This window comes from Kogia breviceps, chromosome 15 (assembly GCF_026419965.1).
Source record: "Kogia breviceps isolate mKogBre1 chromosome 15, mKogBre1 haplotype 1, whole genome shotgun sequence".
Taxonomy (NCBI): Eukaryota; Metazoa; Chordata; class Mammalia; order Artiodactyla; family Physeteridae; genus Kogia; species Kogia breviceps.
In genome coordinates this window covers 64340375-64359983 of record NC_081324.1, presented here as the reverse complement: position 1 = coordinate 64359983, position 19609 = coordinate 64340375, and the positions used below count along the sequence as shown (strand labels likewise).

The following is a 19609-nucleotide window of genomic DNA, read 5'->3' as shown; positions in this document are numbered from 1 at the left end:
CCCAGGGGCGGTGGCCACCACCCGGTATGGAAAGACAAAGAGATCCAGGCCAACCAGCTGGAAGATGTTTTTGAAGAGGTCGATGATCTGCAGGGCCAGCATGTCCTGGGAACCAGGAGAGACTCAGGGTGGTAGTGGGCTGCTGGCTCCAGGTGCCTGCGGCCCTGCCCAGTGAGGGGGAAGGGGAGGAGGGAGGGAGGCTCTGGTGAGCCTCACTGCTCACTGCTCCCTGGGCAGACTGTGAGGATGCACTGCCTGGCGGTGGGTGTGAGTAAGGGGCACCCATCCCCACAAGGTGGTTCCCCCTGAGCAGCCAGGGTGTACAGCGGGAGGGGGGCCACTGGAGAGGCCTCTGGGTTTAGCAGAAAGCCCTGATGTACTCCAAGGCAACAGAACCAAATGGGGAACCAAGGATTCCTATTTCTGTGTGATGCTGAGAAGTGTGCCTGCCTGGAGCCTTGGAGAGAGGTGGGCCTGCCCCGGCCCCGCCCACCTCCAGCCCTGCCCTGCCTGCCCAGCCCATTACCTGCCGGCAGTCATCTCCCACTTTGAAGATGGCTGCTTGCCAGGAGATTTTCTGGCCATCGGCCTCCTGCGTGTTGCCCTCATCCTCGGAGTCTGAGCAGCACCGCAGACCTGCACAGGGAGAGGCTGCCTGTCAGCGGCGAGCAGAGAGGCCCTCTGAGGATGCTGGGGGCAAGCCCTGATCATGTGCCTGAAGCAACACAGAACCTTAGGGATCATCTCTGCAAAACCCTAAGGAAGCCAACGAGGCCCAGCAGACACCAGGGGTCAGTGGGTGGGGCCACGGGGCCAGGGTCTCTTCCTAAGAACAGCTGAGGAGTGAGGACCCAGGGCCACACCCTTGTGCTGCTCCCCACATTCATGCCCCCGCAGAACTGCAGAGTGTGATATATGTGGCAGCCACAGCTGAGGAACAACCGTGCCCTGTCCCGGGAAGAGGCCGGAAGGATCCTTCCCAGCGCTTCAGGAGGGAGCAGGGCCCTGCTGACACCCCGGCCTCCAGACTGGGACAGAATCGACTCCTGCTGTGGAGGCTGCCAGTCTGCGGTCACTCGCACAGCAGCCAAGCTGACCAGTCCTCCCCGGGGCCTCTGTCACTGCACACGTGCCTGCCACCCCCAGACAAGGGCCCAGACTGACTGGCTGGAGGCCGTCACCGTTCATGGGGACCCCAAACTACATCAGACGTGCCCCACTGACCTTCCTTCTCAAGTTCACTAACTCCGCATCGTTTCACCTTGAACTTAGCCAGATACGGGGCCTTTGCAGCACTGGAAAACAACAGAGAACGGGTGCAAGTGACAGGGAATGGGAGCCCGTGAGGGGGAGCTTGCGAAGGGTGCCTCACCTCTGCATGGGCGTCCCGGACTTGTAGTCGATGTCCAGCACGATGGCCTCGGGGTTGCTGGGCAGGTAGCAGCCTGTGAGGGACAGAAGGGACATCCCAGGGCCCGAGCAGGATGAGGCTTTCCCAGCAGACGGCGCTGTGCTGAGGCCTCGAGGGCCTTGCCTGCAGCATCGCCGACTCCTTGTTCCGAGGCCGGTAAGGCCGTCCTCCCTGACTCCGTGCTGTTTCCCTTGGCCCATCCTGACGTTCCACATGGGGCCACCACCTCCCTCAGACGCTTCTCCAAGAGGACACCCTAAACCCTCAGCTTCTCAGGCCACTGGCCGCCAGTGCCACAGGAGCCCCAGTGCCCACCCACCTGACACCCCCAGCTCGACCTTGTCAGTGCAGGTCGAGAGAAGGCCCTTCCTGGTCAGGGACCACAGTTCCCCGAGACCCCGGAGGTGGGGGTGCTCGAGGTGGGGTCCTGGTGGGAGGGACTGGGCCCCTGGGGAGCATGCGGGCCCCCGCCTCATCCACCCTCCTTCCCTCGCCAGCCCAACCTCCCTCACACGGCCCGAGCTCCACTCTGCTTAAAGCCCAGCTGGCTCTCCAGTGCCCCGGGGACACAACCCGGCAGCATGGTGTCCTCTGGGAGGCTTAGTGTCCTCTGGGGCAGGGCTGGGCAGGGCTCAGCATGGTCAGGAGAGGCCCACCCAGGGCCTTGCACTGGTGCCCATCACTGAGGCGGGCAGTGGGCAAGTGTGCAAGGCCAGGTTTTTGAAGAACGAGTGTGTGAGACAGTTAAGAATGGAGAGCTGTGCAGTGACGTCTGAGTTCCCGTCTTGTCTTGAAAAGACACGGATCTGACCACGTGGCAAGAGTACCAGGGAGGGGGGCAAGAGCACCAAGAGGGGGGCATGGGCCCCCTCATCCTACAGGCCCTAGCACACCTGGGATGCCCCCGCTTCTCCCTAAGCCCACTGTGTGGCCTGCGTTGCTTGTTACACTGGAGCTCAGGAACCTTCTAGAACCACAGCTGCCAAAGACAGGGCCTCTGCCTTCAGAAAACAGCTGTAGCTAGGAGAACCAAGAGTGACCACTGGCAGGGGCAGGTTCTGGAGAGGGGTGCCGGGCACCCAGGGCCCCCCAGACCCCCTTCTCACTGGCCTCGAGCCCTGCTCACCAGGCTGCACTTTCACTTCAGACAGAGCCGACAGACAAGCTCTCTTCCTCTCGTCACCTTTAGGGTAGGGCCTGGAGAACAAGACACAGATGCTGGTGTCTGTGGCTTCGGGGCACAGATAGGCCCTCCTGTCTGAGGGCCCTAGCCCTGCACTCTGCCACCTGGGGCAGGGGAAGGGGGTGTGTGCTGCTGTGGGGGTCAGGCTGCGGGCTCCGTGGTTTACTGGCAGTGTGGCCTCGGGCAGGCCCTCAGACCTCTGTGCCCCACGTCAAGGAGAGTGAAATGGAATCACGCCTCTCACGTGGCAGAGGCCCAGGGAGTCCACCCTGACCCTCCATCTCTGCTGCCATGTTGCTGCTCTGCTTAGAACTGGTCAGGAAAGGACCATGGGACACATGGCCCGCAGTGATGGGGTAGGGGGAAAGCCTGAGCACTGCAGACAGTGTGGAGACTAGGCGCCTGGAGGAACGGTACTAGGGCTCCCCTGCTGCCTCCCCAGGCGCCCGGCCAGCATCCACAACTCCGGGGCCCCATCCTGCACAAATGGGTGGCCAAGACGTCCAAGGTCGGCGTCTGCTCCATGTGAATGGGGGCCCAGGAGGTGAATCAAGAAAGGACCTCGGGTTCGCAAAGGAGTGTGGTTTCCCTAACACCACGGGGACCATTAGAACCTGGAGAGCAGATGTCCTCAGGCTTGGGCAAGACTCAAAGTGAACCTGAGATGTTGTTTTCTGTGCATCTGCTATGCCCACGGGGTCCCTGGACAGCGGAAGCAGACTCCCCGTCTGGCTGTTCCTTAGCAGGGGATGTTGGGGGGCCATGTCTACAAAGCTCCTTGGGCAGCTCCCACAAGTGGGGCCTGGAGAAGATGCCACTTACTTGATGATGGCTGACACGTTAGTGATCTTGTTGAAGAAGTCGAATTCCCGCTGGTAGAAGTCCTTGGCCGGGCCGGACAGGGAGCTTGTGATCTCTTCCACCAGCTGCTCCAGGAGGTCACCAATGTCAGCTGCAGAGAAACAGAGGGTGAGCCTGCAGTCCCAGGGACCTTCTCTCCAGACCCCATCCTGAGGTTTGCCCTCCTCAGGGTGCTGACGCCTGTGAGGCTGTGGTGAGTGGAGGGCCCCAGGATCATGGATGCTCACGGGGGCCGCACCTGAAGCGTGTGGTGGTCTCAGGGGAGCACCTGCATCTGACTGTCCCCTCTTCCAGGGAATATCATTTTTACTTGAAGGAGTGACTAAGAGATGAGGTAAAGTCACGCAGAGGTAGACTTATGGCAGATATTTTCTTGAATAAAATGAATCTGCCATTTAAGGAAAACAACTACAAAACTTTGTTAAACTTGACAAAAAAGCCTGACAGTTTCCCAGCACTCAGAGACATTTCTGTCCTGTGAGGCAGCTGGGGCTCCACACACAGGATCTTTAAGTACTGTGTCACGAAATGCGTCAGCACTGGAGATCCTGCCCTGCGCGTTGGGTGTGACCACGGCTGGTGTTACAGGTCCTGCAAGGGGCGAGTGCAGGGCAAGCAGGGGCTGGATGAACAGAGAGCGAGGCTCACAACATGGTTGAGACCCCTCACTGCACTGAACACCTGAGAAACTGTCCCGCCAAGCTTGGTAGCATTGGCAGGGAGCACCCATGGGGGCCTGAACACCAGACACTCGTCCCTTTCCAACTATGGGTCAGCAAGGCCCAATCTCCTGCAGCCACTTCAGCCCAAAGAGCATATTGTGACATGAAATGCAGAGGCAGAGTGAGGGGATCTCCCACCGCACTGATGACCTCATCTCCCACAGGCACTAAAGGGGCCTATAAACGTGTTAAGCAATGCCACTCTTCTCGCTCACTTCTTTAAAAGTTATGTTTATGTGAGATGGGTCTCTCTCTTTTTTTTAAAAAAAATTTATTTTAATTTTTGGCTGCGTTGGGTCTTTGTTGCTGTGCGCAGGCTTTCTCTGCTTGCGACGAGCAGGGGCTACTCTTCATCGCGGTGCATGGGCTTCTCATTGCGGTGGCTTCTCTTGTTGTGGAGCACGGGCTCTAGGTGTGCGGGCTTCAGTAGTTGTGGCACGTGGGCTCAGTAGTTGTGGCTCACAGGCTCTAAAGCACAGGCTCAGTAGTTGTGGCGCACAGGCTTAGTTTGCTCTGCGGCATGTGGGATCTTCCCAGACCAGGGCTCGAACCCGTGTCCCCTGCATTGGCAGGCAGATTCTCAACCACTGCGCCACCAGGTAAGCCCTCTATTTTTAATTTCTAATGTTGGTGAGCATGGATGGCCAAAGGCCACATAAACCCAAGCTCTTTGAGGGACTCTGTAGTTTTCAAGGGTGTGAGGGTCCTGGGATGACCTGGTTTGGGAAGCGCTGCCCGGGGAGCTGCAGCATGGAGCCATAGGGCCTTGGGGGCCAGGCAGGGGTCAGAGGTGGGAGTGGAGGAATGAAGACCCTGGGCAGGTGGTGAGGACGGGGTGGGGCCCGAGGGACGGGCACTCACGGTCTTTCTGGTGCCCCTCTTCATCCACATAGATGTTCGTCTTCATGTTCCAGATGAATTGGTGTGCCAGGAGCTGGGACTTGGATGCCGCCCACAGAATATACTCCCGTACATAGCCCATCTGTAGGAAAGCAAGGTCAGCCCAGGCTGGCCACACTCCACCAAGAGAGGCCACTCTCACCCAAGCAGCAATGACTCCACGCTTGGCAGACCCAGAAAGAAGCATCGTTGAGTGGTGCTGGCTGTGAGCACCTCTCTTGGGCTACGGAGTCCAGCCCAAGTCCAGCTGGCTGGCCAGCCGCCGGGGTCTTTGTCTATGCAGACACGCACCAGCTTTTGTCTCCTCTGTTCCCTCCTCTGGACTCTAAGCCCTGGACTCTAACCAGCTTCTGCTGTCGTCAAGCACAACGCGTGGGCAGGCGGGTTTCAAATGCACCCCTGTGGACTGGTGTCTAGAAGACGCTGCCCAGTGATGGACGGGTCCCAGAAAACCCTACATCACTCCCAGCTCAGGCTGAATTCCCATGTCCTAGGTTACAAAGGCAGCTGGCCTTTCTGGAAGACTCCTGGGGGACAGCCTCTCCCTCCCCACAGTAATTTGTGGCCCATCGGGTAAAGTATTCCTTGGACAGATGTCCTCAACTTGGGTGGGTGGGCTTCCCAAACAGGTCAAACTTCAAATAACCCAATTCTAACCCAGCAACTAGATCTAAAGATGAACCATGAATGTGCAACCTCCAGTGCAGGGTCTCCAGGCTTGGCCAGGGCATGGGTGTTCTGGGGCCCTGTGGGCCCAGGGCAGGCGGGTGTATGGGCAGGAGCAGGAGGTGTAGACGCTGCTGCCCTCAGATGCAGGCCTGAGGGTAGCACCGGGATGAAGCACAGGTGGTGAGGGCTCCAGGCTGTGGTCACCCCATGGGTGTTTTCTGTCCAGGCCCTGTGCCAGGCCCCTATGTGCATGTACACTGTTACGGCTGAATTATCCGCCCCCACCCCCCCATTCATATGTTAAAGTCCTGCCCCCCCCCCCCCCGAATGTGACTGTATTTGGATATAGGCCTTTAAAGAACTGATAAAATTACATGAGATCAGTAGGGGGCCCTGATCCGATCTGACTTGTATCCTTATAAGAAGAGATTAGGACACAGACACAGGGACAGCCGTGTGGGGATACAGGGAGAAGCCGCCATCTACACAGCAAGGAGAGGGCCTCGGGCAAACCAGCCCTGCTGACACCTGGATCTCAGATGTTCAGCCTCCAGACTGTGTGGAAGGAGCTCCCTGTAGTTTAAGCCCCGAGTCTGTGTACTTTGCCAGGGTGGCCTGAGCTCACTAATACACACGCTGTCCCCTCCAACCCCCTGGCCACTCCCCCCAGGAGACAGGGAGCTGGATTTGGGAGCTAGGGGACCTGCTGAGAACCCCATCCAGCAGGTACGGGTCCCAGGCCAGGTCGCCCACCCTGAGAAAGCAGCTGGCAATGTTTCTAGAACCTGCTCACCCAGCACAGCAGGACTGGGCCTCGGGTGCTGGACGACCGACCACATGGGGGAGAGAGACCTCAGGCCCAGGTCCCAGCTCAGTGGCCCTGCTCCTGGGCTCCGTCCCGCTGCCCACCCGGCCCTCCAGGCTGGTCGGCCCGTGCTGCATGCCTTACCTTGTCATACCTGAGGGCCTGCACGATCTGGGGGATGTAGAACAGGATGGCATCCTGTGTGGTAGGGGAGGAGCAGCCATGACTCAGGGAGGGGTGAGAGCACCATGCAGGACAGGGGTCTCAGGGCTCCACCCCGCCTGGACTGGCCCTGCTGTCTCTCTACCCCCAGGACACGTCCTCACCCTCAATCAGGCCTGCCCTCCGTCCCCCCATGAGGCTGGGCAGCCCCCCGAGGCCGACCCAGCACATGGGCTCACCGGTGGGAAGGACCGTAGGACTTTGACCCCGTACTGCGCTGTGAGCGGGTGCGGCGGGTACATGCTGGAGAAGTAGGACAGGCCTGTGGGTGGGTCTGCGGGCGCCCAGCACAGCACATGGCTGAGCTCGGGGGCATCGGCGTCGATGGTGTGCCAGGTGACCAGGAACTGCGGAGGAAGCAGGGAGTCACAGGGATGCCCCCAGGGAGTGAAAACCGCAAAGCATTTATAACAGCTTCTGACACATTACATACAACAGCACAACTTCAACCAGGGTGAAATACACTCAACGTTTTTCTACTGTAAACACAGTAAATGTTTCATCTGAAGAGTAGATAGCACAAGAGATCGGAAAAATCGTGGTACCACTGAGGTCAGTGGGTTTTGGTTGTGTTCCTCACCCCCAGGCATCCCTGGAAGCAGTTCTGTTTCTGTGCGCTTAGGACCAGGCCCTGGCACACTACCCACCACGCTACCTTGATGGCTTCGGGGATGTCACTAACGGCTCCTGGGTCCAACCGAACCAGACGGGTCACCTCATTGCCGATAGCTTCTGTGTTTTTGAACCTGCAGGCACAGAGGGTGTGGGTGGCAGACACCGAAGACAGGGGTTGGGGGAGCCCTGGACTGAGGGATGTGGACCAACACCCAGTGACATCTGAGCACTCTGGCTATGGACATGGTGTTTACTGTGACCGGCTGTGACCCAAGGGCAGAACTCCCTAGAGCAGGAATGATACTTCAAAGGACACCTCCCTTGGCCTGGCCCTCAAAGCAGCCCATCCACGGTGTGGCACCCGTGGGCCAGAAGGCACCCTGGCAGGTGGGAGGGTGGGTGCAAAGTGTTCAGGTGTGACCGCCCAAGGCTAAGGCAGGCAGCTGCTGCCTAAATGCCGTCAGGCTGCAATCCTGTCCTGAGGAGGACTTAGGACCCGAAGAAGGAAGCAATAAGTATGCAGCATGGGCTCCGGGGAAGAAAGGCCCACCCTGCACGCAGTCACATGGAGTCTACTGGGATTCAGCACAGGGGGCCTGGGAAGCCCCTCTCAGCACCTACTGGCCTGAGTCCTGTCCCTGTTAAGAGCTGCCTCAGGACAGCTCACAGGACACTCGGCTGCCAGTTGCCCCTCTGAGTAGCCTTCTGCCTGAAGATGCCACCCAGGAACCAACCCAGACCCCCCAGGCCTACCTCCCAGAGTAACCACAGGTGTTTCCTTTCCTCATCAAACAAGATGAGGCCCTGGGGTGCCCTGATGTTATCTCCTCGGGCTCTGGGGTGCTGGGCCCCCGGCAGGACAGACCCCATCACTGCACAGGACTGGGGAGCGTCTGAGGCTATGATGGCTCTTCCCTTACAGTCCTTGGCTGTGACACGTGCTTTCCCCCCGCCAGATGCCCCGTGCTGGACCTTCAGCAGGGCCTCTCAGGCAGCCCACCTGGCTGGCAGCTGCACGGCCAGATGAGGAGAGATGTTCCAGGCAAGGTTCACATTGTCCTTCCACTGCTTCTCGCTCAGGCTGATGTACTTGGACCTCCAGTTGGCCACACTGCTCTCTCCGGCCTGGTCTAGCTCTAGCTCCGGGGCCGACAGTGGGTTGTACCACGTGATGAGACGCTCGATCTCAGTGGCCTGGTGAGGGACACAGACACAGATGCGCCTCTGCATGGCCCGCGCCCCTCCCCCACCCCAGCACTGCAGGCATGGCGCACGGGCCTCACCAGCAGGGACAGCAGCAGCGTCCGGCGCTTCATGTAGTACTTGTGCAGCTGGGAGCCCCGGTTGGTCTTCTTGGACATGCCTGGGGATGGTGGGGGGAAAGGGCACAGTGTCCCTTGGAGCTGCTCTATGACCCCAAGGGCCCAAGGGACCCGGCAGCAAAGCCCCACTGACCTGACTTCTTGGAGATGGTGGACATGCCGCTAGACAGCGGGTAGGTGTTGATCCAGCCCTGTGTAGCCTGCTGGCGCGAGCCAACTGCTATGTCCAGGTTGCTCCGGGTGTCCTGGTTATCTGTGGGCAGACACAGCATTCTAGAAAGAGATGTCTGGACCTTCACCACAGACAAGGCAGCTGTAGGGAAGTAGGTGGGGGAGACGACCGGTGATGGCTTCCCTGAACGAACCAGGCGTCTGCAAAGTTCCTCATGAACCACACTGCAGATGGAAGCTTTCTAAAGTGTGTTATGTTCCCCTGAGCCCAAAGCAAAGCAAATCGAGGAGCCACCTTGATCAATTATGGCACTGACCTCCCGGTGTCCTCCTACATGGCGATGACTCGGGGACCCGTGAGGATAGATGGAAGGGCTGCCTGCCCTGCTCTGAGTGGAGCCAAGAGCTGTTTACAATCACTGTGCCTGCTTTTCCCTTTTGTGGCGGCCAGGCTGTCCGCATGGGTCTGCCTGCGGAGACACACGCCTCCCCCAGCCTGGGCGCGTGACCAGCTACATGCTTCAGAGAGACAAGAGCAGGGCTTCCTCCTGTGGGGCGGCTGCTGGCTCCCACTTCAGCGCCTTTCCCTAACCCCGTCCACCCTCCATGCTCTGAGATGCAGCTCACACGTCACCTCTTCCAGAAAACTGCCCCTGGTCCCCAACTGCTGCAGGGCAAGTGCCTGTCCTCAGGGGATGTTCCCACGACCCCCCATGTTGGAGTCGCCTGCCCGTAAGACTGGCCCCACCAGGTGACAATGGACCGTGCCCTATCCCTCCCAGCACACAGGCTGTAATCCAACACAGACCGTCGGGCACGCAGGGGGCCCCTGTGAACGGCCTGGCGCTGGGAAGTTACACCGAGGGGTGTCTGCCTGTCTGCTTAGAGACCCTGCCCTCCTTCCTGCTCCCTAGCAGCGGCCAGAGAAGAGATGACCAGGCAGGTGTGGGCCTCCGGTGACCATGCAGCACAGCTGAGGCTGGGGCTCACCTGGGGGGACGAGCTGGCTGGCAGTCAGGTACTTCTTATCTGAGAACATGGCGGTCCAGAATTTAATCATTATGCTTATGTCCTCACGCAGCCTCTTCTCTCCCTGCGTAGGGAACTTTGGGGGACAACTGCAAACAGCCAGGGATGAGGGTGAGTGCCAGGGTCTAGGAGTCAGGAAGCGCGGCGAGGTGGGGCGCGCAGCCTCCTAATGACAAGTTGGGCCGCTAAGCGGGGGGTCGGCACCCAGCAGGCTAAGTGACCCAGGCCCGGGGGCTTGGGGGGGTGGGGGCAGCACCTGAAGTAGTCGAAGGCAGTGGAGTAGATCTTCTCACGGAGCACATTGCGGATGGTCGCATTGGGAAGCACGTCCGCGTGCAGGAGGGTCAGGCCGAGGGTCAGCAGCCTACAAGAGGGCCCCGGTCAGCAAGTGGCGCCCCCTTCAAACCTCCCCCTAAGCTCAGGGCCCACCTGCGGGTGGCAGAGCCCTCCTGCCAGGTATGTGGATTGGGCAGGTGGTCACCCATCTCGGATTATTGTACCCTGGTGCCTTACGAAAGGTTTTTTAAACCTTCATTTTTGTTGGGGGGAAAACAATGTGTGTGTGACTCTGCCCCTCGGCCAGAAGCTTTGGTCCCACAAACTGCAAACCACTCCCTGAGGTACCATCACCTACTGGGACTACGAAGGTGGAACTCAGGTTCTAAGAACAACCTGCTTGGATTCTGCAAGGTCAGGGCTGCCCTGCAGGCATCCACAGACGTGCTGGTCAGGAACGGGCAGCCCTCCTGCTCGTCTCCATGGCCACTTCCCATGGCTGGGACAGTCCAGCATGGATCCTCTCCTACTAACCCATTCTCGTTGCAATTTGTAAAAGTATAGGTCCATGACAGACTGGAAATTAGGGAAAAAGAGAACTAGCCCTTGGGTACTGGTTTGAGAAGCACGGCCCGAGGGGGTGCCCAGTGGGCTGCAGGAACATGAGTCAAGAGCTCAGGGAGGGCAACAGGTAGGCAGAGTGGTGCCCACCTGCAGGGGCCCCTCACCCTCCCTCCATCTGACCCCCCAGGTATCTGCAGGCCCAGTCAAGAGCCCTCCCCATGCCAGGCCAGGCCCTCCTGATGTGTCCACAGCGCCCCTGACCACCACACCTGGTTTGAGGCCCACTGGGCCACATGCTGCATATGGGGGTGTGTGCCCTCCCCTGGTGTGGCTGGTTTTGCACAGGGCTTGGTGTGCAATTGGCACAACTGGCCTCAGAGGGTAAATGGGCCTGAGCTGTCACACCAGGCTCCGCCACACAGCTGGCCGTTCTTCCCCCTCCAATGTGTCACCAGAATCCTTTTGCTGCTGCCCACCCCCAGAGTTTGGCTGGCCGGATCCCCACCTGAAGCTCCTCCTGCAGACTTCCCTGCCGTGGACAGCAGGCTGCCCCATGTCCCCAGCCCCGAAAGGGCTTGGTGGCCCCAGCCATCATGTGCGGATGCCTTTCCCAGCGGCCCTGCATGTACTGGGGGCTCGGTCAGTTTCTGGTGAACAAGTGACCAACCACAGGAAACCCAGGAGCAGGCCCTGGGGTGAGCTCTCACTTGAAGCGGGGCCCGATGGCCGCTACATGCCGGTTCATGCTCCCCGCAGTGCCCCCGATGCTCAGAGACATGGACCGCTGCAGTAGGCTGGAGAAGATCTCCACCTGGTCAGAGCTGCAGTACTTGGCAATCTCGAACCGCTGCACCAGGAACTGGACGGAAAGGGATAGGCTGCTGGCGGGGCCATCTTGCTGGCGGGGCCAGGTGACCGCCCACCCTCAAGCCACCACTGCCTGCCAAGGAGGGGCTCCGGCCCACAGGAGGGCAGGTGGGGTCTGCGGGGCAGTGGGACGAGACCGGAGGGGCCTGGGGAGAGAGATGGGCCAGCTACCCCCCAGGTGGGGCAGTCTTCAACCTGCAGTCCCAGGGCAGCCCCTGACCCTGGGGAAGAGTGGATGGAGCACAGGGGAGCCAGGGGGGCACGTACATCGATCCAGATGCAGTGAGGGGTCACCTCAGGGGCACAGGGTTTGGGCTGACTGGCTTCCGATGCAGCCAGGGGGTCTGCTTCCTTTATCTCCGCAGAAAACAAGCCGAACTTCTGCTCCACTGTCATCTGCCAGGCGCCCGCCATCTCCCGCATGAACTGCAAGAATGCAGGCGTTAGCCCCTCCGTGGGGCGCAGAAAGAGGCTTGCTGGTTTGTTTTGTTTTGTTTTTTTAATCATAAAAGGAATATATAATCACTGAACAAAATTTAGAAAACCGAGGAAGGTATGAAGAAAAAAAATCACTAAGATCTCCCCATGATCCCACTTTCCAGCCTTTTCTCACCAGAAGCCCCTCCTGGACCACAGCCAGGAGTGTGTCCTGCTTTGTGGTGCAGCCCACCCGTGACAGCACTGCCTGGAAACCACCCAGGGGAAGCCGCCTGCGCAGGGCCTCTGGGCTGGCAGTGGCAGGGGGGTGGCATGCTCCAGAACCCAGTTCCTCCTCTCCACCCCCATGGACCCGGCACGACACCTTCATGCCGCTAACCAGGCTCAGGGAAGAACTGTGGGGGCCGAGTGGAGCCTGTGACCCCACCAGCCTGGGCGAGGGGTTCGCAGGGGAGCAGCCTCTGTGGCCTGACAACAGCCAGCGGCTCCTTCCAGGGCATTCAGAGCCCCTGCGGGGATGCGGGGACCCCATCCCTCCTCCCACTCCATGGCTGTTCAGGGCGCCAAGCGGCCGGTCTCAGGTCCCCTCGCCCACTCATTAGCAGCAGTGAGCAGTGCGAGTCAGGGGAGACCTGAGGAAGAAGGCAGGGAGGTGATGCTCACCTCTGCCCTCTGCCCTCCTCCCTGCCTGCAGGCACAGAAGCCATCTGGAGGCCATGAGGTGAGGACAGAGTCCACCGCAGACAGGAGCCCATCCACAACACAAGGATGGACTCCCGGCGTTCGCCCCTGTAGCCAACGTGTTGCAGGGTGGAAGGTAAGGGAGCAGCCCGCCAGGTTGCCTGCCCACCATTTGTCCCCCCCGTCCTGGTCGCCACCTTGGCCAGGGCCTGCCTTCCAGGCTCAGGGCATGAGTGTAACGAACAAACACAACTCAGGTCCAGGCTGAGTAGAAGCAGCCTACAGACTGCACGGTGCTCTCCGCTGGGGGCAAACAGCTGTGAAGGGAAGTGGGGACGGCATGGCGGCGTTTCAGGCCCCAGGCAGAGGGCACAGCTCAGACCATCCCTGGAGAAAACTTGTCTGAGGACAGCACTGCCGGGGAGGGACCGGCACCCGCAGTCTAAAGCAGGAGCCCACCGGGGCTGGGGCAGCAGGGATCGCAGGGTGCCTGTGGTGGCAACAGGGTGCAGAGGGGCCTTGCTGGTCAAACACCGTCCACCTCTGCTCTGCGTGAGCACAAGCAGCATGGAAAGGTCCGGGCGCAGGAGGGCCCTGATCTAACCCATTTTCCTGGCTCCTCTGTGTAGAGAAGGTGGAGGGGCCCGGGGGGAAAGCAGAGGCTGGGTTGTCTCCACGTGCAGGGGAGAGACGGGGGGCTGGGCCGGGCTGCTGAGAGGTGGTCAGATTCTGAAGATGCTTTAAAGATAAAAGGTAGACCTGACAGGATTCGCTAAGGCTCGCCGTGGAGTGTCGGGGCGCAGAGATGGCCATGAGGATTTTGTCTGGGTGTTTACAGACTGCGGGATGGTGGGGGCCAGTCTGGGCCTGTGCACTTGTTACAGGTTACAGAACCAGGGGACCAGAATTCCTTCCTGTCTCAGTAGAACGAAGGCCCAGACCCTCGTGCTATACGAGACCAATAAGATTGCTCACGCTTTATCTCCCCATGAATGCAAAAGACTCCAGCAGCACCAGCCTCTGAGTTGGGGCTATGGACGATTTTTGTTTTCTTTGTGTTCATACCTTCCAACTGCTCCATAACCAGCAAACATTGTCAGATAATAGAAAAAATGAAAAAAACAGGATGCAATGATACTAAAGACATAGAAATATAGGGGAGCAGCCCCCACTATGGGGTGTGGGGCATAGCTGGGCCTGGACAGCAGGTCCTTGCAGAGGCCAGGAGCAGGGAGACAGGCAGCCTTCAGCCCTGAGCCAACAGCAAGAGCTTGGTGACACCAAACCCACACATAGCTGTCGGGCTGTTGAGGAGGGCAGGTGAAGAGCTGCCAAGAGCTGCTTTCCAGAGAGAGATCACATTTCCCTGGGAAGGATGACCCCAACAGCCCGGGACTAGCACTAGGTCTGGCACGAGTGGTGGACGGACCTGCCAAGGCTGAAACCTCAAGCCAGCCGAGCTACTGATGATGGCAGAGGCAGGGGACAGACTGGAGTCTGACAGACCCCAAATGACGTAGCAGTTTGCTTGGCATAAAAACTCCTCCTTGGGGACTTCCCTGGTGGCTCAGTGGTTAAGAATCTACCTGCCAATGCAGGGGACACAGGTTCGATCCCTGGTCTTGGAACATCCCACATGCTGTGGAGCAACTAAGCCTGTGCACCACAACTACTGAGCCTGCGCTTTAGAGCCTGTGAGCCACAAATACTGAGCCTGCACGCCACAACTACTGAAGCCCGCGCGCCTAGAGCCTATGCTCCGCAACAAAACAAGCCACCGCAATGAGAAGCCCACTCACTTCAACGAAGAGTAGCCCCTGCTCACCACAACTAGAGAAAAGCCCATGCTCAGCAACGAAGACCAAACACAGCCAAAAAAAAAAAGATGTGAAGGTGTGATGCAAAGCAGGAAGAACCCACCCTTCTTGCCAAGATGAGCCCCTCGGGGGTGCGGCCTTTACTTCAGCCACCAGGCACAAGAAGATAAAGCAGCAGGGCCCCTCAGTCTCCACTGTTTTTCTAAACAGTGTCAGGTCCACAGTCACAAACTTGAACACAGATGACCCTGATGCTAGAACTAACCGACCAGATAAGGATTTTCAAGTAATTACCAAAAATATGATTAGAGATTTACCAGAAAAGATAGAAAGAAAAGGTGAAGATACAGAGATTCTCGGGAAAGAAATACAAAGTATAAAAAAGAAACTGAAATCCTAGATCTGAGGATTATATCTGAAATAAAATACATTAAAAATGGTTTAACAACAGAATGAGTAAGGCAGGAGGAAGTACCAGGGAACTGGAAGAAGGCCAATGAAAATGGACCAAAACGAGAGAAAGAATGAAAACAACCCAAGGGAATGCTGACGACCCTCTGACACTGCCATCGTCACAACGTCTGCACCACAGGCGTCCCTGGAGCCCAAGTGAGAAGGGGCAAACTGGGTAAAAAATATATTTAATGAAATACTGGCCTGAAACTTCCAAGTATGATGAAAAACCTGACATCTCTAAATTTAGGAAGTTCAAGGAATCCCAACATAAAATACACAGAAAACCACACCCAAGCACAACAGTCAAACTATTAAAAATCAAAGATTGAAAAAACCTAAAAATAGCTAAAAGGAAAAACAAACAAACAATAAATAGCACATACTGAGAAAGGATGATAATTTGTGGATTTCTCCCCAGGAACAATGCAAGCCAACAGATGACAGATATGTGTAATATGCCAAAGGCAACTTAGGGCCACAGACCCAGGAAGAACAGCCAAAGCACGAGATGAAGGTGACCTAGGCTGCGAGTTCACTCCCACCACCTGCAGCCCAGGAAGCGCTGAGGAGAACTACAGACCCAAGCATACAGAGGTACGTACGTGAGGATGGGAAACGGTCTGGATACACCAATAAGGCTTAGGAAAAGCATTTGACAACACAAACAGCACTGTTACAAGGCATGTGATGTATCACACACAGCAGTGAACACAGATGAAGACAATACACGCATGGGTCCTGACAGGGTGGGACGTAGCTGTGACTGAAGTGCCCCCGCCCTGCAGTGACAACAGCCGCCATGAGGTGGGCCAGGTCGGCTCATCCTCACAAAGACTCTGCGCAGACCCCTTGCCATCACCCTTGACACACAGGCAGGGATCTGCCCTGGAACCCTGAAGACAGCATAGCCAGTGGGGCGAGAGCCCAGACCCAACCGACTTCCCTCCTGGGGGGCAGGGGCCAGTGCCTCTGCTCCCCACACACCCGACTTGGCCCCTCCACAGACTTCCACCACCGTGAGCTGGACACAAACTCCGTGAGGAGGTGAGACTACGGCCACCTCCACACCTGGAACACTCCAGTTCCATCCTTGGAAGTTATCCAGCTGACCCTCAGGGGAAAAAAAACACAGAACACTCCTCCTGACCACTTATCTCAACGTATCTTAAGAAACTCAGAAAAAACATGTCAAATCCCATTACCGTGAAAATTAATGGGATCTGTGAAAAATAAATCTGTTCTTAGGTGTTCATCCCACCAGCTGAAAGGGTGTGTAGACCCTCCCCGTGGGTGGGCCCCCTCCAGCAGGAGGGCTGCTGTCCCAGAGTCGGCAGGTAGGACGCCGGTCACTGTGGAGAAACACAAGCATCCAGTCGCAGAGAAATGGCTCCCCCTGCCGAGCTTTGGAAAAATAATAGCTTCAGGCACCACTGGGTCCTTTAACACACTCCCTCTGGTCCCAGTGACAGTCCTGTGGGCAGGCTTTAATATCACAGTCTTGCTTACATATGAGGCACTGGAGGGTGAGGGGCTTTCCCGGGGTCTGCACACTCGTCATCCAAGGGGCCAGGACTGACTCTCCACCTCTCACCCCGCAGCCGCCTGCAGCTGGCATCTTACCGGCACTTCCACTCCGTTCTTGCCGGCCAGCAGCCACTCCCAGCAGGCCAGGGCCGTCTCCATGCCGTGCTCGTTGAACATCTGGAGGGGACCCCAGCACAGGTGATGGAGGAGCTGCGGGTCACAGTCTGGAACCAAATGCATGCTGTTCAGAGGCCCCGACAGGTCGACTCACAGCCTCCCTGGGTCAGCAGGACAGTTGGCACTGGCTGGAACAGCGCTGGCCTTTTATTTACAGCCCCACCCCAGTCCCTTGTGTGATGCCGCAGGGATCTCCCGGGGGAGCACAGCCTCTCTGCATGGCCAGGACTCGCTCCCTGGGACAGCAAGGTGGCCCGGGCCTGGGTGGTACCTTTGCTGCTGATGAGCATGGCTGTCAGCTTGAACATGGCCTCTGTATAGTGCTGAGGGTCACTCGCACCCAACGCCGCCTTCAGCTCCTGGACCATCATCTTGTTCAGGTCAGACGTCCGGCCTGTGGCGTCTGAGAAGCGGATCATCCCGTACACCTGTGGAAGGTCAGCGGAGGCACATGCGGCCTGGCCACCCCGATCACAGGGCTTCGTTGCCCACGTGGAGTGACAGGCTCATCTGGGTGCTGCCACCACCACGCACGGTGCCCCGGAACTCCTCCTCTAGAAACGAGTGCTGCTCCCACCATTCTGGACAGTCCCCGAGGGCGGGGACCCGGCCCTGACGTCTGAATCCAACACTGAGCTACAGCAGAGCTGCCTGCACGTGGGCTGAACAAGATCAGCCGCACGCTTCTTGAATCAGACATTACTTTTTTTTCCCAAGAAAGGTGCTGCTCTCTTATTCACAAGACTTGACTAGAGAGGAGCTCCCCCTCCTTTCAAGAACCAAACCTTCCCCCAAGACAGACCTCCCGCCCCCACCAAGAAGGAGAGGACGCTTGAGGGCCCCGCCCCGGTGGGAGGCTACCTCGCCTGCGTAGCGGTTGCGCAGGTTGAGGGATGCCATGAAGTTGGAGTAGTCCTTCTTCACGCAGGCTGGCCGCTCTGTGAGCTGAGTCGCCTGCAGAGACAGGACAGTGACTGCACACCCGCGTGGCCAAAGCCCAGTGCAGTGAGGCTGTCATGCTCAGACCCGGGTTATTAAAATCTCCAGTGATGGCAAGTGAATAAAATGTAACACCTCTAAACACGCTCTGGGGTCTGCCAGGTCACATGGAAAACAGTTTTAAACATTTTACTCTGAAACATCTCCGGAAGGCAGCTGGGACTACAGCTTTGCTCCATGACCAGCTACTTCACCCCCACTGGTGTGGCTGCCCACACTTAGAAGGGACATCGGCTCACACAGCCCCCACTTCTCCTGCCTTGGCCTCACCTCTCCAGTCTGCCCACCCCTCCAGGCCCCTCCTCCAGCTGGACCTGCCCAGTGTCCCCAGGGCCACCTCACACTGTCCCTTCAGCTCCATTCCCTACACACCAGCACAGCCAGTCATCATACACAGACACTACTGGAGACAACCAATCCTCAGGTGCTGGGGTTTTGGGCAATTTTTTATTTTGGGGTGGTAGGGGTGGGGGGAAAGAAGGTCAGGGGAAAAGATATAAACTGAGTAAAACTGAACCACAAACAAAAAATAAGCGGTTTTCTCATAAAAATTTTAAGCTGGTTCATTTTTAAAAAGGTGACCTGAGAGTGCATTACATTTTTTGGAGACAGTGGCCTGGAGCAGGCATGTGTGGGAAACTGGCTCTGCCACTCACTGTCCCTGACCTCGGCCTGCTCCCCAGAAAGTGGGGACACGGGATCCTCTCGCCAGGCTGAGCACAGTCCTGAGGGACCCAGAGCTGACAGACCCTCCCCCCCTTGCATCTCTCTGACCCCGCTCCTATGCCCCGAATCAGCCCCCAGCCCACTCCCCTCTGGGCAGAGAGGTCAGCCAGGCCACAGGCTGCACCTTCTGCAGGGCAGGGGCTCTAGGGCCGGGGTCTCCCAACAACCAGCGATCAAAACAAGAGATAAAAATGTCCTTCCCTCCTGAGCAACAGGAAAGGGAAAAACCTAACCTAAAACTACTTTTCTGTGGAAAAATCCCGAAATCTTTTAGGCAACATCACCTCAGATCCGGACCAAGCCCCGCTGGCCTCTGCCCGCGTCCTCAGCCTGCCTAAGGGGCAGCTCCCTTCCCACCAGGGTGTCTGGCCTCCCCTGACCCCAGAGCGGGCAGCACAGAGGTGCATGTGGCCACCTGGGCTCCCATGGACCACAGAGGCCCTGCACTGGGCCCCAGGGTTCGGAGACGCCAAATCACACCAGTTCCGGACAGGCCACTGCTGCCAACCATCAGCTTTGAGGCGAGTCTCTGATCTGGTTCAGAGGGAACCCCTCAGTGCACGTGCTGCCCCTAAACGAACCTCGAGCAGAATGAGACGAAGCCAAGGACATAGGGTGCGGCTCGGTCCAATGGACGGCCAGGCCAGCATGACCATAAAACGTGCTGACTGTGTCCAGCAGGACACTTCGTCCGTCGTGGACCTGATCCTGATAAAGGATCAACCTTAGAGCTCCGTCAGAAACACGGCGAGCAGCTCCCCCGAGCCTGGGGTCTGCTGCAGACACCGCAAGCTCCCCATGTGGGGGCAGGGCTCCCATGGCTGATGGAGACTCTGCTCCCCAGAGGCACACGTACCCCAAGGGTGGTGTTCTGCTTGTTGTAGCTGGCAAACTGAAGGATGCTCTCGGTGGCCATGGCCAGCCCCGTGTGCTGCGACAGCCCCGACACCCAGTTCTGGTGTTTGTTCAGGTATTCCTGAGACGGGGAAGCGCCGTGTTATTTTAAAGGTAAAAGCAAGCCTTGTGCAGCACTTGTGAGGTGTGGGAGGGAACCCTGCCTCTAAGGCTGGCGTCGCCCGCTCTGATCCACTGAAGAGATGGCTCCGCTCGGGCTGCCACTCCCTTGGGACCAGAGCCAGAGCCAGCCACTGTTCCTGCTGGCCTGCTGGGCCCC

At 58.2% G+C, this 19609-nt stretch overlaps 1 protein-coding gene across 10 annotated transcripts in view; it reads right to left on the bottom strand.

Moving 5' to 3' along the window:
- The window catches only part of PI4KA (phosphatidylinositol 4-kinase alpha), a 94274-nt gene that overhangs the window by 3538 nt on the left and 71127 nt on the right, over positions 1–19609 (bottom strand). For 6 of the 10 annotated variants that reach the window (XM_067015657.1, XM_067015653.1, XM_059041108.2 and 3 more), the window contains 21 exons: positions 19292–19411; positions 17572–17664; positions 16982–17138; positions 16630–16757; positions 11885–12043; positions 11458–11609; positions 10167–10274; positions 9872–9999; positions 8844–8963; positions 8672–8751; positions 8389–8582; positions 7429–7519; positions 6953–7120; positions 6696–6749; positions 5039–5159; positions 3417–3546; positions 2538–2608; positions 1373–1445; positions 1225–1295; positions 527–636; positions 1–105 (listed from right to left, as the gene is read on the bottom strand). In XM_067015657.1, the coding sequence (XP_066871758.1) occupies positions 1–105; positions 527–636; positions 1225–1295; positions 1373–1445; positions 2538–2608; positions 3417–3546; positions 5039–5159; positions 6696–6749; positions 6953–7120; positions 7429–7519; positions 8389–8582; positions 8672–8751; positions 8844–8963; positions 9872–9999; positions 10167–10274; positions 11458–11609; positions 11885–12043; positions 16630–16757; positions 16982–17138; positions 17572–17664; positions 19292–19411 (2433 nt within the window). Of the gene's footprint in view, positions 165–526; positions 637–1224; positions 1296–1372; positions 1446–2537; positions 2609–3416; positions 3547–5038; positions 5160–6695; positions 6750–6952; positions 7121–7428; positions 7520–8388; positions 8583–8671; positions 8752–8843; positions 8964–9871; positions 10000–10166; positions 10275–11457; positions 11610–11884; positions 12044–16629; positions 16758–16981; positions 17139–17571; positions 17665–19291; positions 19412–19609 lie in introns of all 10 variants that reach the window. The other 4 variants (XM_067015654.1, XM_067015656.1, XM_067015659.1 and 1 more) reach the window with 2 other exon arrangements.